The sequence below is a fragment of the Maniola hyperantus genome, chromosome 18 (assembly GCF_902806685.2).
Source record: "Maniola hyperantus chromosome 18, iAphHyp1.2, whole genome shotgun sequence".
NCBI lineage: Eukaryota > Metazoa > Arthropoda > Insecta > Lepidoptera > Nymphalidae > Maniola > Maniola hyperantus.
In genome coordinates, this window is record NC_048553.1 from 6,384,008 (window position 1) to 6,400,015 (window position 16,008).

Sequence of the window (16,008 nt, forward strand, 5' to 3'; positions counted from 1 at the left end):
AAATACTAGAATGATGAAACAAAAAAAAAAAATATGATGATATTACCATGAAAGTTTGCTTTCACCGAAAATTGGTTTGAACGAGATCTAGTAAGTAGTATTTGATTTATCGTGCAAAATGTCGATAAAATACGATTGAAGTACGGAACCCTTAGTGCGCGAGTCTGATTCGCACTTGGCTGGTTTTTACGATTATGGTACGGAAACCCTTAAAAACTCTTATTCATAAAAATTTGTATCAGCTGGTTTAATTCCTGGTAGTTTTTATTTATGGTAAAAACCTGTGATTTGTTCATTCACTTGAGTCTTTTACCCTAGAACCTGATTAAACCGACCGCCCCATATCGAAACCCAGTAAATGACATTTTTTGAAAAATCGTTATCTTATGTCATAATTTTTACTTCAATAGTATCTCCCATTACTGTAAGGAAAACAGCATTAAAATCTATACTTCCACATCCATATCCATACTCCATACCTACTTAATATTATAAATGCGAAAGTGTGTCTGTCTGTCCGTCCGTCGGTCTGTCTGTCTGTCCGTCCGTCGGTCTGTCTGTCTGTCTGCTAGCCTTTCAAGGCCCATCCGTTCAACCAATTTTGACGAAATTTGGTACAGCGATAGCTTGCATCCCGGGGAAGGACATAGGCTACTTTTTATTTCGGAAAATCAAAGAGTTCCCACAGGATTTTAAAAACCTAAATCCACGCAGACGAAGTCGCGGGCATCCTCTGGTTTTCCATATAACAGAAATTTTGATACCTCTAAAGTCTAAACCTACAGTACGCGACAGGTTGAAAAAATGGTAATCGGGGAGGGAACGCCTCGTATACCCGCACAGCTCCTGCGCTAACCAGGTGCAGTCGTGCGCCTTATGACGTGCGGGTGTACGGCGCGTCCCCTTGCCATATCCCGATTACCCTCTCAACCTGTCGCAGGCTATATATAGTAAGTGCACCTTATACAATGAGAAAACCAATTCAAAGCCTAGTAAGTCGCTGTGACCATTTTAAAAACATAACCCATGATCTAAAATCCAAATCAAAACAGTAAAGACGTTTAATAATGCATTAAAAGTAAGAATAGGAAAGGCAATAAGCTCTATAGTACGCGAGATGAATGATGAGAAAATGACAGATGGAAATCGGGGTATAAGGCCCGCACACCCGCACAGCCCCCACGCTAACCCGGTGCGTGATAGCGCGGGTGACGTCCCCACCCCGATTGCCATCTCGACCTGTCACGTACTATAGGTACATGTTAAATGTTTGCAAGGAAAATACTTTGCATACAATAATGTTTTTTCTGCATTATTTAACAAAGTCTAACTACTAGACAATCTACTGAAAATACTTAGTCTTAAAATAAAATAAATTAAATTATCTCCCTGCGATCTCGTCTGATGTCGTTTACAGGGTTTGGATTTTAGGCAGCCGAAATGTCACTGTTGACGCTATCAGAAGACCTAAAGCTTACGCTAGAACACAGAACTGTCATAATTCGTGTTCACTTAACCTAACGTCTCTCAGAGGGCTGAGAGGCAATAAATCTTTTTCTTATAATCCATACTAATAGTATAAATGCGAAAGTGTGTCTGTCTGTCTGTCTGCTAGCTTTTCACGGCCCAACAGTTTAACCGATTTTGATGAAATTTAGTACAGAGTCAGCTTATATTCCAGAGAAGGCTACTTAGGCTACTTTTTATCTCGCAAGAGTTCCCAGGGGATTTTAAAAAACCCAAATCCACGCGGACGAAGTCGCGGGCATCATCTAGTTTTAAATATCATTTTAATTTGAAATAGCCTTAATAATTATTATTAAGGCTTCAAGTTAACAGGTTATGCCAGATGCTTTCAAATTATTATTTTTTTCAAAATTTAAGAAGAAGAAGAAAGGCATAATCATCATCATCATCATCATCATCAACCGACAGACGTCCACTGTTGGACATAGGTCTCTAATAAGGTCTTCCTCATGGCACAGTCTTTCACCGCCTGAATCGAGCGGCTCCCTGTGACTCGTTTGATTCGTCTGTCCACCTAGAGGGGGTCTTCTAACGCTGCGCTTTCAGGTGCGAGGTCGCCATTCCAGTACCTTGGGAATTGGGATTGTATTTTGTAAATATATATTGGCTTTTCGAATTACGAGCGCTCATTGCCACTTGAAATGAAATGAAATTAAATGAAATGAAATTCAAATATGGATCTGACACATAGGTATAATACTTACTTAGAAAATATTACTGTCTGTCAACATAATCTATGGCAACCTCACAACTAGTACGTAATACTACGATAATTTTAAAATAAATTTGAGTAGTGAGCATGCTACATTTTGAGATAAATAAATCCCTATTTTATTATTCAACCATTACCAGTACATATAAACACAACTTTCATTCAAAAATAATAAGTTTATAGCGTAATTTTACGAAGAAATGGTGGCGCGCAGCTCCACCCGCCATGACAGCCAAAAGGCTACTGCAAATACTGACGGCATTTAGCGCCTGCAAGAAAATGAATAATTTCCGTTCGTTTTAGATTATTTAAGAAATGAAAAACATTTAGTTTAAAACCAATAATTTAAAATGATAAGATAACCTAAACATATTGTTTTGTGATGGTTTGAATTTAACACGTTTAGCCGTTAAAGAAAAAAACAACAAAACAAGTTGATCATAGCAATGTTTTCAACATCAATTCTTCAAAAAACGGGATAATTTGAACAAATGTGATATAGGTCATTATGATCTTCACAAATTGAAGTTTTTTATTACATGTATTTAATAGCTATTAATGCTTTAGGAAAGAAAATCTTTTTCTTCAAATTTACAGCATTTTCGCGATTTGACACTTCCTTTCCCCTTAAGCTTTGTGTACAACTCAGCACTATTAAACCAAAGCAACACTTACTTTTTCTCTCTATCCTTTTCCATGTCTTCAAATAAGTTTAGTTTAGCAAAATATGTAAATCTCTCTTTTAAAAGGTCTACTCCAGTTAACTGTTTTGAGGCCAGTGGATCAGTACTGTCTAAATCTATAACCATACCAGGAGCTCCCGTCAATTTTGGGGTGGATAATTTTTGTACACCATCTGAAAATATGAAATTTTTGATATAAATTATACATAGCTTTAGTGATGATCTAATACTACTAGGCTGTTAATTACCATACCACTTGCACATTCCGCATTTTCAATCAGTTTGTCAATTTCATCATAATTAAAATCATTATCTACAAATTCATCATCATCACTTTGCGGAATTTCAATTTGTTCTTTCTCTATGCTAGTGGAAGGAACTTCTGAAATATGGTCTTTGGTTTGTTCACTCTCTTGAATTAATTCTACTTTTTCGGAATCATAATGCAATTCCATATTTTGGCTGTCTTGTTCTGTATTTCGTCCAGGTTCCTTAACTGGTTGATTTTCAGATAATTCCACTGACGTAATATCATTTTCCCGTTCCTTCTCACTTTTTGAACTATTCTTAACGTCAGTTTCTGTATATTCTTCAACAACATCCATGTTGGGAGGTTTGTTTACAGTTTCTGTCTCCATTATGACACTTCCCTCTTTCTTCTGATTTCTTGAACTATTCTTAGCTTCAGTCTCAGTATATTCATTATCTATATCCATATTTGGAGGTTCATTTACAGGTTCTGGCTCCATTATGACACTTTCCTGTTCCTTCTCACTTCCTGAAGTACTCTTAGCTTCAGTCTCGGTATATTCTTTACATACTTCCACATTTGGAGTTTTATTTACAGTTTCAGTCTCTTCCCTGACAGTTCCCTGTTCCTTATCACTTCTTGAACCATTCTTAACGTTAGTTTCGATATATTCTTTATCAACATCCATATTTGTAGGTTCATCAACAGTTCCAGTCTCTGTGGCACATTCTGTCTCTTTGGAAGCTTGATTTTCAACATCGATATTTACATTCATATTTTCTTTGGCATTAGATTCAATACATCTTATTTCATTAGAAATACCACTATCCCCTTTAGCAATTTGCCCTATGTTTGTATCTTCCAAATTTGGTTCTGTTAGATAATTGGTTGTAGGGATGTCATTTCTAACCCTTGCCTCATCTTCTGGACAATCTTCTTCTTCTTCTTCTTCAGTGTCACTTTTACATAACTCTATCACTTCTTTTTGTCTTTGCTCTAACAATAATCTGAAACATAATAGTACTACTACAATATTCTTATCTTTATATGAAAAATGTTTGTCTGTTGGTCTGTTCATTACATATATATGTTTGCACATCATTCATCAGTTTGAATTGAAAAAGAATTCATTTACAATAAAATGTGGTACAAATTATTTGGTTTTAAAACTATAACTTCTGTAATATTTGGGGTACTGCTTGAAATATTGTATGGATTTACAATACAGCATAACTGCAATGCTGCACTTACACAAATTGTTTAAGCTGTTCATTGTTCATTTTAATTGGGAGTGCCTTTCCATCAGATGTGACTGCAGGCTTCCTTCTGCTCATGATGTCTTTGAGTGACAAAGCCTTTGGTCTGTGATATGGTAGTGAGACTTCTTTCTCTCGCAGCATCCGATTGGATTCACTCTTTATTTTGTGCATGTTTTCCATTGCTTGTTTTGCTGACATCTGTGGAAAAAAATTAAGTTTCACAATATTAAGTTTCAGGATTTAAATTTTTCCCATATCAATTTTATAGATGACTAGCTTATCCTTGCGACTTCGTTCGAGTGGAATACCCAATTTTCAAATCCTTATTTTACACTCTTAGTGGTTGAATTTTCAAAAATCTTTTCTTGGCGGATGTCTACATTATAATAGCTATCTGCATGCTAAAGTTCAGCCCGGTCTGTCCAGTAGTTTTAGCCGTGCATTGATATATCAGTCAGTCAGTCAGCTTTTCCTTTTATTTATATAAATATGCAATAAGACTTCTTATCCTTCAAAGCGATTTAATATAAATAAATAATGTAAAGTCTGTTTGTTTGTTATCAATAAATTCGTGTATTGTTCATTGGATTGAAAGTTTGTAGAGTTATTGTTGAGACTTGCGAGGTTTCCCTTTAACATACGACAGGTGGCGCGCGAATCGCATTACAACACATGCTGGGTATTAGCTAGTAACACTATAAAAGTAAACACTGATTTGATACCTCCTAGAGACTAGGAGAAAATTCTTTTGCTGCCCCCCTAGCATGGGCAGGAGACAAAAATTTTATCCCCCAATTATATCCACTGACGAGGGATAAAATTTACTTGTCCACCTCTCAAAGCACGGCAACAGGGGAGAGGAGAAGTTTATCCCTAATTCGGGGACAATTTTATCCTCGACATTAGACGTGGGTTTAAGTTTATTCTCATAGAACTTAAAAAATCAAAACATGTCTCGCGGTACCTGTTGGCTTTAGGTTATGTTTGGGTTGTGTTTGGGTTATGTTTGGGTTGTATTTGTGTTATGTTTGGGTTGTGTTTGGGTTATGTTTGGAATATGGTTGGGAACCCCAACATAGGTCCCAAATACCAATTACCATTAACCCAATAAAGGTAAAGGAAAAGATCCAAAAACCGAAAAGTCCCCCGTTTTATTCACTGTGGATAATTATATCCACCCGTGAGCCCATGCTCGGAGAGTGGATAAAGCTGTCGGAGGGGATAAAGATTTTATCCTTTCCCCGGGGAGAAAATTATATCCCCGCCCATGCTAACCCTGCTGGGTTGTCATGGGTGTCCACAGTGCCAACAATTATGCCAGATCTTTTTTCCACAGACATAAAAACTGTGAAACTAACCCCCTTTGGTGGGGTCCTCACTAGATTTTAATAAGGGGTTATTATTATATACATATAAATGTGAGTGGCAGTAAAACTTAAAAATTGATCACATTTATCATGTTTAGGAAACAAACCAGCTCCAAATGTTTAAACATAATATCCTAACTATTTCTAATATAAAATCATCAGTATCAACTGCATATATCTCGTTGGTGTTACTCAAACACTACTTACTCTCATAGGCTTTGGTGATGTAGGCTTTGTACTTCTAGGTTTACACTGTTTGGATCTCTGTTTATGAAATGGCCTGGGCTTGCTGTCCTCATCCGAGGTATCTGGGTCACATATGGAATCCATTGAATGTGCTGACTTTTTTATTTTCTGAAATCAGTCCAATACTCTAAATAATCCATACTTATATTCAACATGCAAAAGTATCTGTCTGTTGGCTAGCTTTTCATGACCCATAGTTTACCCGATTTTAGCAATATTTGGTACAGAGATAGCTCGCATCCTGGGTGTGTATGCCCACACTGTGGACATAGGCTATTTTGTAGCTTAAAAAATCAAAGAGTTTCCACAAGATTTTTAAAAACCTAAAGCCACACAGATGGAAATTTTGCATCATCAAATATTTCAACTCAGTTTACTGTATGATAAGTATGAGTAAGTACAGTAACTTTAAAACACATTGGCCATGTGTCATATCAGGGAGACAGGATCAAGACCAGAAGCCGCAGCAGAAATGGCTGAAAACGGCAAGCGGCGCAAGTATCTCTCTCCAAGAGTTACATTTTTGTTCTGTTTGCCATATAGACCCTGAGGCCATGATCTTAGTGCAAAAAAAAAGTTATGGGACATTTCACTGCTATTAATAGCCTCATTTGGTGACAGAAGGGCTAGCTCATTTTTTGCGCAACGGATCAGCCTAGCTGTCCAGCGCAGAAATGCAGCCAGTATTCTTGGCACCATTCCATGCGAGCATGATTTGTATAGTAATTAGATAAGGCTAGATTTAAGTTTTAGTATTATTTTCATTAAAAAAAGTCTAATCAAAGTGACAGGCTAGCCATGTAATTCTCTGATGCATTATGGACAAATACAAAACACTGGATGCTAGAAAAGACAAAAGATGGCAAGCCAAGGTATTGCAGTAGCACCAAACTCTAAGCAATCCATACTAATCCATACTAATATTATAAATGCGAAAGTGTGTCTGTCTGTCTGCTAGCCTTTCATGGCTCATCCGTTCAACCGATTTTGACGAAATTTGGTACACATATAGCTTGCAGCTCGGGGAAGGACATAGGCTACTTTTTATCCCGGAAAATCAAAGAGTTCCCACGGGATTTTTAAAAACCTAAATCCACACGGACGAAGTCGTGGGCATCAGCTAGTATTAAATAAAACAGTTATGACTTTGCAATTGCAAATTAACTATGTACCTGTTTTATGTTCAAGCAAGAAACCTCCTCATCCGAATTTTCACTATTCTCAATATCAGTCATGGGTAATTTCTCATAGGAATGCGTCTTTATTTCTTGTGAACCCTTTGCATGGTGAGAAATTAAACCTTTGAACTTGTCTTTGAGTTTCTTCAGTTTGTCTTCAGTTCTGATAGACTTTTTCTGTATTCCTTTATCTTCAGCGGAACTATTTTCACTTTCAGAAGTATCAATGTGTTTTATCCTAGATTTCTTGGTACTGTTGAGTGAACTGCTTCTATCTTGAACAATATCTTCAGATTTACTCGGCGATATGATATTATCTTCAACATTCTTTTTTTCCTTCTCCAAATCGCTTTCACTGTCAGAAAAATTCATAGTTCGTTTTCTTTTACATGAAACTGGTCCCGCTTCATCATCGCTAGTAATATTGAGTTCTTTAGAGCTTGGGCTGTCTTCTGATTCTTCTTGAACATTTTCAAAACTCTCAAGAGCTTGTGATTGCGAAGAAATCATCAAAATCTTATTCTTTTCAGACATCATAAACAAGTTTTAGTCAAATTTATAAAACGTTAACGAAGGAAAAGAATATCAAAAAAATTCTTGTTCATACTGTTACTCTTTTAATAAATATTTATCTTTGGTTAAATTATATTTTATAGACCGACCAGAAAAAAAAATAACCTTTTATTTTACCAAATAGGCAAAATAAGGGCAAAATTTCGCGCCTTTAATTTACTTTTCTGACATTTGGTCATTTGTTAACTGTCAATCTCAAGCACCTTTTTTTCAACTGGCTTAACGGCTCTGGGCTGTAGCCTTTTAAAGCCTCCATCAATCACCGCGTGATTGTAACCGCGGTGAATAGAAATACAATTTCAGGTCTCTACCTGTTATGGTTCACGAGATACAGCCCGCTGACAGACATACGGAGGACGGACGGACGGACAGCGGAGTCTTAGTAATAGGGTCCTGTTGGCAACCTTCGGGTACGGAACCCTAAAAACAGCTGCTTTATAAACATAAACCCCGCTCGCAACTTCCGTACCCCAAGTCGCGAGCATCAGCTAGTAAAACTACTAGCTGATGCTCGCGACTTCGTTTGCGTGGATTTAGGTTCTTAAAAATCCCGTGGGAACTCTTTGATTTTCCGGGATAAAAAGTAGCCTTATGTCACGCTCCAGTACGCTTAGTATAAGATTTTACGTCTCACCAAACGTTGCTAGAATTCGAGAGTCGACACACAATACCGTCAAAGTAAAAAAGACCTAATTAACCTTGAATTAAAGTAAAAAATTCAATGCCACTGATTAAAATTTCGCAACGTTTCCGCTTGGAGCACTTGCTGTAAATGTGTAGACAAACTTGAGCTTTAAAACAAGTCAGTTAAGATCCAGTTTACTATAACGCGGATGTTTCGACGCTCAAATACTATCAACGTTGCTTGGTGAGGCATAAAATCTCGTACTAAGCGTACAGGTTAAAAAAATCACGTCAATCCGTTGCTCCATTGCGACATGATCGAAGGAGAAACCAAAGAACCAACAAACAAACACATTCTTGCACTTATAATATGGGTAATGTGTAGTAATTTAACTACTAGGCCTTTTTTATTCCATCCATTATAATATTATAAGTTAGCCTTTGACTGCGATTTCACCTGGTGGTAAGTTAGGCTAAATTGTAATGTTACCTGAAACACCATGATTCACATTAATTTAATAATAATTAAAACTAATTAAAGTTATTTAAAATACTTTATTCACACATTAATAAATTGTAACACCTGGGGTATTCGGTTCTAAAGTTGGAGAATTTACTCTTTCACTTGCAGCTATTTAACAAATAACAGCTTCTGCTGTAGTTAATAGTGAAGCAACTCCACTAGCATCAGTTAGTGCTCTTCGAACTACTTTCGTTGGGTCTATAATACCCTTTTCAAACATATCAACGTATTCGTTATTTAGAGCATCGTATCCATAATTTGCATCTAAATTTTCAACATTAGATACAACCACAGACCCATCGAAGCCAGCGTTACGAGCTATTGTTATACAGGGAGTACGAAGGGCTTTTTTAATTATATTAATTCCAACTGCTTGATCAGAATTAGATGGTTTAAGACTTTCTAATACAGGTATACATCGTACAAGAGCGGCGCCACCACCAGGGACAATTCCTCCTGAGACTGCCGCTCGTGTGGCATTGAGAGCATCGTTAACACGGTCTTTTTTTTCATTTACTTCAACTTCACTGCAACCTCCAATTCGTAATATCCCCACTCTACATTTAAGTCTAGAAATACGATCCAATAACCTGTTTCGCTTGGATTCACTTTTTTCTTCTTCGAATTCAGCTCTTATTTGTTCAATGCGTTGTTCTATTTCTGCTTTATCCCCCTGTCCTTTTAATAATAGAGTCGAATCTTTCGTAATCAAAACCTCACCAACTTTTCCCAGACTCTGAAGTTGGCAATCTTCTAAGCGTATTAAATTTTCATTGTCTTCAAAAATTACACCACCAGTTGCAATAGCTAAATCAATCAATATATTTTTTCTATATTCTCCAAATCCTGGTGCCTTAATAGCAGCAACTTGCAATCCAATTTTTAGTTTATTTACTACCAAAACTGATATTGGTTCACCTTCGTAATCTTCAGCGATTATAATCAAAGGTTTCTTTTGACTATTGGCAATTTCTAAAGCAGGTACAATCTGATTAGCATTAAATATCTTTTTATCGGAAATAAGAATTAATGCTTCATTATATTCAACCCGTGGACCTTTGCAAGAGTTAATAAAGTAGGGGGATACATAACCTCGTTCAATTTTCATTCCATCTATTATTTCTAATTCATCATCCATTGTTTTACCATCTTTAACAGTTACAACACCATCTTTACCAACTCTGTTCATAGCAGTTGCAATAAGTTTTCCTATGCTATTATCACCATTAGCAGATACTGTGGCAACCTGTTCTATTTCCTCAGATGTTTTAACAGGTTTTGATATTTTTTTTAGTTCTTCTGTAACTGTTGCTACTGCTAGCATGATTCCTTTTCTAATTTCAATAGGGTTAGCTCCCTTTGAAATGCTGTCAAAACCTTCTCTTGCAATCGCTCTGGCTAGTATTGTAGCTGTTGTAGTTCCATCTCCAGCTTCTTCGTTGGTTTTATTTGCCACTTGTTGAACAAGTTTAGCACCAATGTTTTTGAACTTATCTTCTAATTCTATTCCCTTTGCAACGGTAACTCCATCTTTGGTGATTTTTGGTGGACCGAATGCTTGTTCTAAAATTACGTTCCGCCCTTTAGGTCCCATTGTAACAGCGACAGCATCTGCTAAAATATCTACTCCTTGTAACATAATTGACCGAACATCTGGTCCAAATCGTACTTCTTTTGCATATTTACGATGTGATAGCATCCAAGTCCCATATTTTAAGTTTAATTTTGCAACAAATTTTTGTAATTTGTACATTGTAAAAAAATCACGCATTAAAATACAATCGGAAATTCAAAGCTTTTCATACTGAGTTTTCATCAATTTTTCATGACAGATACCTTTCAAACGCATACATTTTTAAAAATTTATTTATTATCGGCCAGTTATAATTAGGTAATAAAACTTAAAGCTAGCCTTATCTAATTACTATTAGGTAATTATTTGTTTAAACTATAAGGCCAAAATGTTGCCGAAACTAGCTGTTTGAAACTTGTTGACGCAACTTTTTTCCGAAACATGTTGCGGAAACTTCTTGGCGAAACTTGTTGACGAAACCTTTTTGCAGAAACTTGGTGCGGGAAACTTTCTGACGAAACTTGTTGTAACTAGTAGTTAAGGTGACGCTGGATGCACGTCCGAACTGCTCGGCCCACGTGGGTAACCTGTATGCTATTTCACCTAACATTGTGATAGAAAGAGATAGACTCAGTGATGAGCAGTGTAGCGAGTGCATGCGCTCACACTAGCGTCCGGATATATTGATGATGGCACACAGATAGTTGGACAGATGTCACCGATGAATTTTTGTAAATATATGATTTATGAAGGAACTACTTATTTCAATTATTATTGTATAAGATTTTATGGAAGAGCGGGGTCGCCTGCCACGAGTACTCGTAGCAATACTAAAACACTTACTGGGATGGTCCCAATTACTACGCACTATGTGAAATTGTTTTACCTACTGAAATAGATATTTTTAAATTTTTTTTGAATGATAATGATTACCTACTTATCTTTTGATGAATACTATAAAATCTCACTTACATACATACCTATTAGGTAACTACTACCTCAGCGTGTATAAACAACTCGTACTTATATTATATTATAGAAATCCATACTTCTATGAAGTGTCTGTCTGTAATTTCGAAATAACTACCGCAAGCTCATAATATTGTTATTTGAACTGTACCATAACAGCTGAATCAAATGTTTTTAAAAACTGTCTGTCTGTCTGTCTGTTTGAAGTTTGAACGGGCTAATCTTCGGAACGGCAGAACCTATTTTGACGGGACTTTTACAGACAAGTAGAGAATTAACAAAGGATACTTTTTTAACCGACTTTTAAAAAAGGAGTTGTGTTTTTCTACCTATGTACACAGAAATCTCCGAGATTTCTGAACCGATTTGCGTATTTTTTTAATTGATAAAGAAACTTTGCAACATTGTCCTATATAAAATGTGGATTTCAACTCCTCAATCCTGATGCTGCAGGGGACATGACCACCAAAACTTATGGGATTTTGAAACTGTCGGTTATAAATTGATATTGAGAGGTAGGTACCTATATCTACCAAGTAAAGACTTTATCATTGAACTCGAAGACCCACTTCTCGACCCTGATGCTGTACCTAAGGAATTGCATTGCTAAATCGTGGTGATCCCACGGAATTTTAAATGAATCATCGCCCACGCCCGTTCGGTACCCTCATTCCGCACATTGTTTTTATTAGTCAGTCCACCAATCACAACAAAGCATTCTCCCCTGTCCCCCGCCAACATTTTACGATTTTGTTTTCATGTAAATCCTTGTATATGCGTACTCTAGGAGTTGAATTCTCTGTGCTGGCGGATTACCTATTAGGAACACATGATTACACATTCGTTTGTCTGTGAAAATAAATTTTGTTGCCTACACTTATCTATTAGTAGCGACTAAAAACTATATATACCATCTACTTGTGTATAAAAAAGTCTAAATAAATTCCACTTTGATCTCAAAAATGAAAATTTTATTTTTATAAGTAGGAAGTAGGTACAATTCAATTTCCCTCTAAAAGCCCACTACACACATAAACACAATATGTATCATTTTCTGTTTCAACAGTCACATTAGATGTATCATTCGACGCAGAACTATTGAAGCTCTCCATTTCATTTCTGGAATTAATAAACATACAATCAACGTAAATATATTGTGAGTATTATCTATATAGAATGTATGCAAAAAACATAGCATAACAACTTACAAGTATGGTATGGGTAGACCTTTCAATATTTAGTACGGAATTGAATGTTGCAGCATCATGTTGGATTTCAGTGGTACGTATATTGGGCACATTCATTTTATTTTCCTTGTTTTCTTCTAAAAGGAATGTCTTGAGTCACTAAAATACAACATAATTCAGCATTGACAAATCTGACAACAAATAGTAAATCTCTATATTATTATATAAAAATGAATCGTTGAATGTGTTGCTGATCGCAAATCTCGAGAACAGCTGCACCGATTTCGCTAATTCTTTTTGGTAATATTCCTTGAAGTACGGGGATGGTTCTTATGGAGAGAAAAATTTAAAAAATGTCCTGAAAAAGAATCGACTGTAGGCGGTGCGAAGTTCGTCGGGGCAGCTAGTAACATAATAATTATATTATCCTAATCCTAATTCCTAATCTAAATATATAAAAGAAAAAGGTGACTGACTGACTGACTGACTGACTGATCTATCAACGCACAGCTCAAACTACTGGACGGATCGTGCTGAAATTTGGCATGCAGATAGCTATTATGACGCAGGCATCCACTAAGAAGAGATTTTTGAAAATTCAACTCTGGAGGGGGTGAAATAGGGGTTCGAAATTTTGTGTAGCCCACGCGGACGAAGTCGTGGGCATTTGCTAGTATCTAAATAATATCAACTTACAAACACAGTGTCAAACTTTCAGAAGCTGGCTCTAAATGGTACGGTGTGATAGCATCATAATCTAATTCAATTCGATTTTTGCTTTGTCGTTTCCTTGCCAAAGAAAATCCCGTGATCCACTAAAATAGAAGTATAATATATAAGTATTTATTAAAAATAAATAAATGTCATCATCAAATTCACCATCCTGGAGAACCTTGAAAACGACACTCGCGTCTATTTTTTATAAAAAGTGCTGGCCCGCCATCTTAGATTAAAAAATTAATGTCATTATCAAAACCAGCATCCTGGAAACCCTGAAAACGACACCCATTTCTATTTTTTGTGAAAAGTGCATGTCTGCTATTTTGGATTTGAAAATAAATGTCATTATCAAATTCAGCATCCCGGAAAAGTACATATTCAGTCAAATAAAATTCCCGTCGAGTCACATTGTTACTCACGTCGGGTGTGACGCACGGGAATAACCCCGAAAAAGTAATGGCATTATCATCACAAGATAATATTATGGTTTGGAAAGATTCTGATGAATTTTAATAGATCTCCTCTTTGCAAGGGATTTGCTTTTGCGAGTCTAAACCGTTTCTTTTTCCTCTTCCGCCAATCCATTTTTGTTTCTGTTACATGAAAACTCAAGTATATAATTAAATTGTCTAAGCACACAATATGACCTACATACTTATATTTGTAACTAGATGATACACGCGACTTCGTCCGCGAGGATATAGTGGTTTTTTAATCCCGCGAGAACTCTTTCAAAAGCGATCACTATTTCAAATTTCAGCCAAATCCGTCTTGTACTTTTTGCGTGAAAGGGTAACAAACCTATACACACACACACGCAGATACAAAATTTCGCCTTTATAATATAAGTGTGATTTGACAACCCTGACTTTCGGAATTCGGATAAGTCCAAATTATATTTTATTACTAGTTGATGCCCGCAACTTCGTCCGCGTGGAATTAGGTTTTTAAAAATCCCGTGGGAACTCTTTGATTTTCCGGGATAAAAAGTAGCCTATGTGTTAATTTAGGGTATACCCTAAATTAACACTTTTATCTATCTCCATTCCCAATTTCATCCAAAACCGTTCAGCCGTTTTTGTGTGATTGAGTAACAAACATCCAAACATCCACACACACACATCACTACACCTATTATAAATGTGAAAGTGTGTTTGTTTGTTGGTTCGTTGGTTTGTCCTTCAATCACGTCGCAACAGAGCAACGGATCGAAGTGATTTTTTGCATGGGTATGGTTGACCTGGAGAGTGACATAGGCTACTTTTTATCCCGGAAAATCAAAGAGTTTCCACGGGATTTTTAAAAATCTAATTCCACGCGTACGAAGTCGCGGGCATCACCTCATCATCATCATGATCAACCCATCGCCGGCTCACTACAGAGCAGGGGTCTCCTCTCAGAGTGAGAAGGGTTTTGGCCATAGTCTACCACGCTGGCCATGTGCGGATTGGTAGAATTCACACACCTTTGAGAACATTATGGAGAACTCGGCATGCAGGTTTCCTCACGATGTTTTCCTTTACCGTTAAAGCAAGTGATATTTAATTAATTAAAACGCGTATAACTCCGAAAAGTTAGAGGTGCGTGCCCGGGATCGAACCCCCCGACCTCCGTTTAGAAGGCGGACGTCCTAACCACTAGGCTATCATAGCTTCACCTAGTTTATAATATTAGTAGGATATATGTAAACTACTACCACCAGCTGTCGATACGATGCATTCTAAAATAAATCGACCGACCGACCGACAGACCGACCGGCCAAGTACGAGTCAAACTCGCGCCCCGAGGTTTCCGTACTACAATAGTAAAATGTTTATCTCTAAATCTCTGTTTAGAGATAAGCATTTACAATGTAACTTAATTTATTACTACTATGTAACTAGAATTTCGGTACATATAAAAATGAATCGCTAAATGTGTTGCTGATCGCAAATCTCGAGAACAGCTGAACCGATTTCGCTAATTCTTTTTTTATAATATTCCTTGAAGTACGAATATGGTTCTTACGGAGAGAAAATTTTTAAAAAATTCCTGAAAAAGAATCGACTGTTAGGCGGTACGAAGTTCGCCGGGGCAGCTAGTGAAAAATAAAAATAAATAAATAGGTAAATAGTATTTTTTGACATTTTGCATGATAAATCAAAAACTATTTATTATGCACTAGATGATGCCCGCAACTTCGTCCGCGTGGATTTAGGTTTTTTAAAAATCCCGTGGGAACTTTGATTTTCCGGGATCAAAAGTCAAAGTCAAATGATTTGTTCAAAATAGGTAATAAATTACTCTTTTTAACCGACTTCAAAAAAAGGAGGAGGTTCTCAATTCGTCGGAATCTTTTTTTTTTTTTTTTTTTTTTTTTTTTATTTTTTATGTATGTTCCCCGATTACTCAAAAACGCCTGGACCGATTTTAAAAATTCTTTTTTTGTTTGAAAGGGTATACTTCAAAGTTGGTCCCATTTCAATTTGGTGAAGATCTGATGAACATCTTCGAAGATAGATACTGGAACTCCTCAACGGATAAGAGTAAATTGCTCGCGATCAGTGTAATAGCTTAGTAAACAGTAGATTTTTAACCAGGCATAGCATAATTCCATGGGGCCACTAAAAATTGTGAA

General features: G+C 36.5%; 1 protein-coding gene and 1 pseudogene across 1 annotated transcript; both read right to left on the reverse strand.

Moving 5' to 3' along the window:
- The window catches only part of LOC117990834 (uncharacterized), a 38,315-nt pseudogene extending 30,363 nt beyond the window's left edge, over nt 1–7,952 (reverse strand).
- Nucleotides 7,953–8,959: 1,007 nt separating this feature from the next.
- Nucleotides 8,960–10,738, reverse strand: LOC117990906 (63 kDa chaperonin, mitochondrial-like). Its single transcript, XM_034978406.2, has one exon. The coding sequence runs from the start codon at nt 10,711–10,713 to the stop codon at nt 9,055–9,057; it is 1,659 nt and encodes a 552-aa protein (XP_034834297.1). The 5' UTR covers nt 10,714–10,738; the 3' UTR covers nt 8,960–9,054.
- Nucleotides 10,739–16,008: the final 5,270 nt, after the last annotated feature.

Bases quoted from the DNA above. Each gene is read 5' to 3' on its own strand.
- LOC117990906 (XM_034978406.2), bottom strand. From the start codon at position 10,713: ATGCGTGATTTTTTTACAATGTACAAATTACAAAAATTTGTTGCAAAA.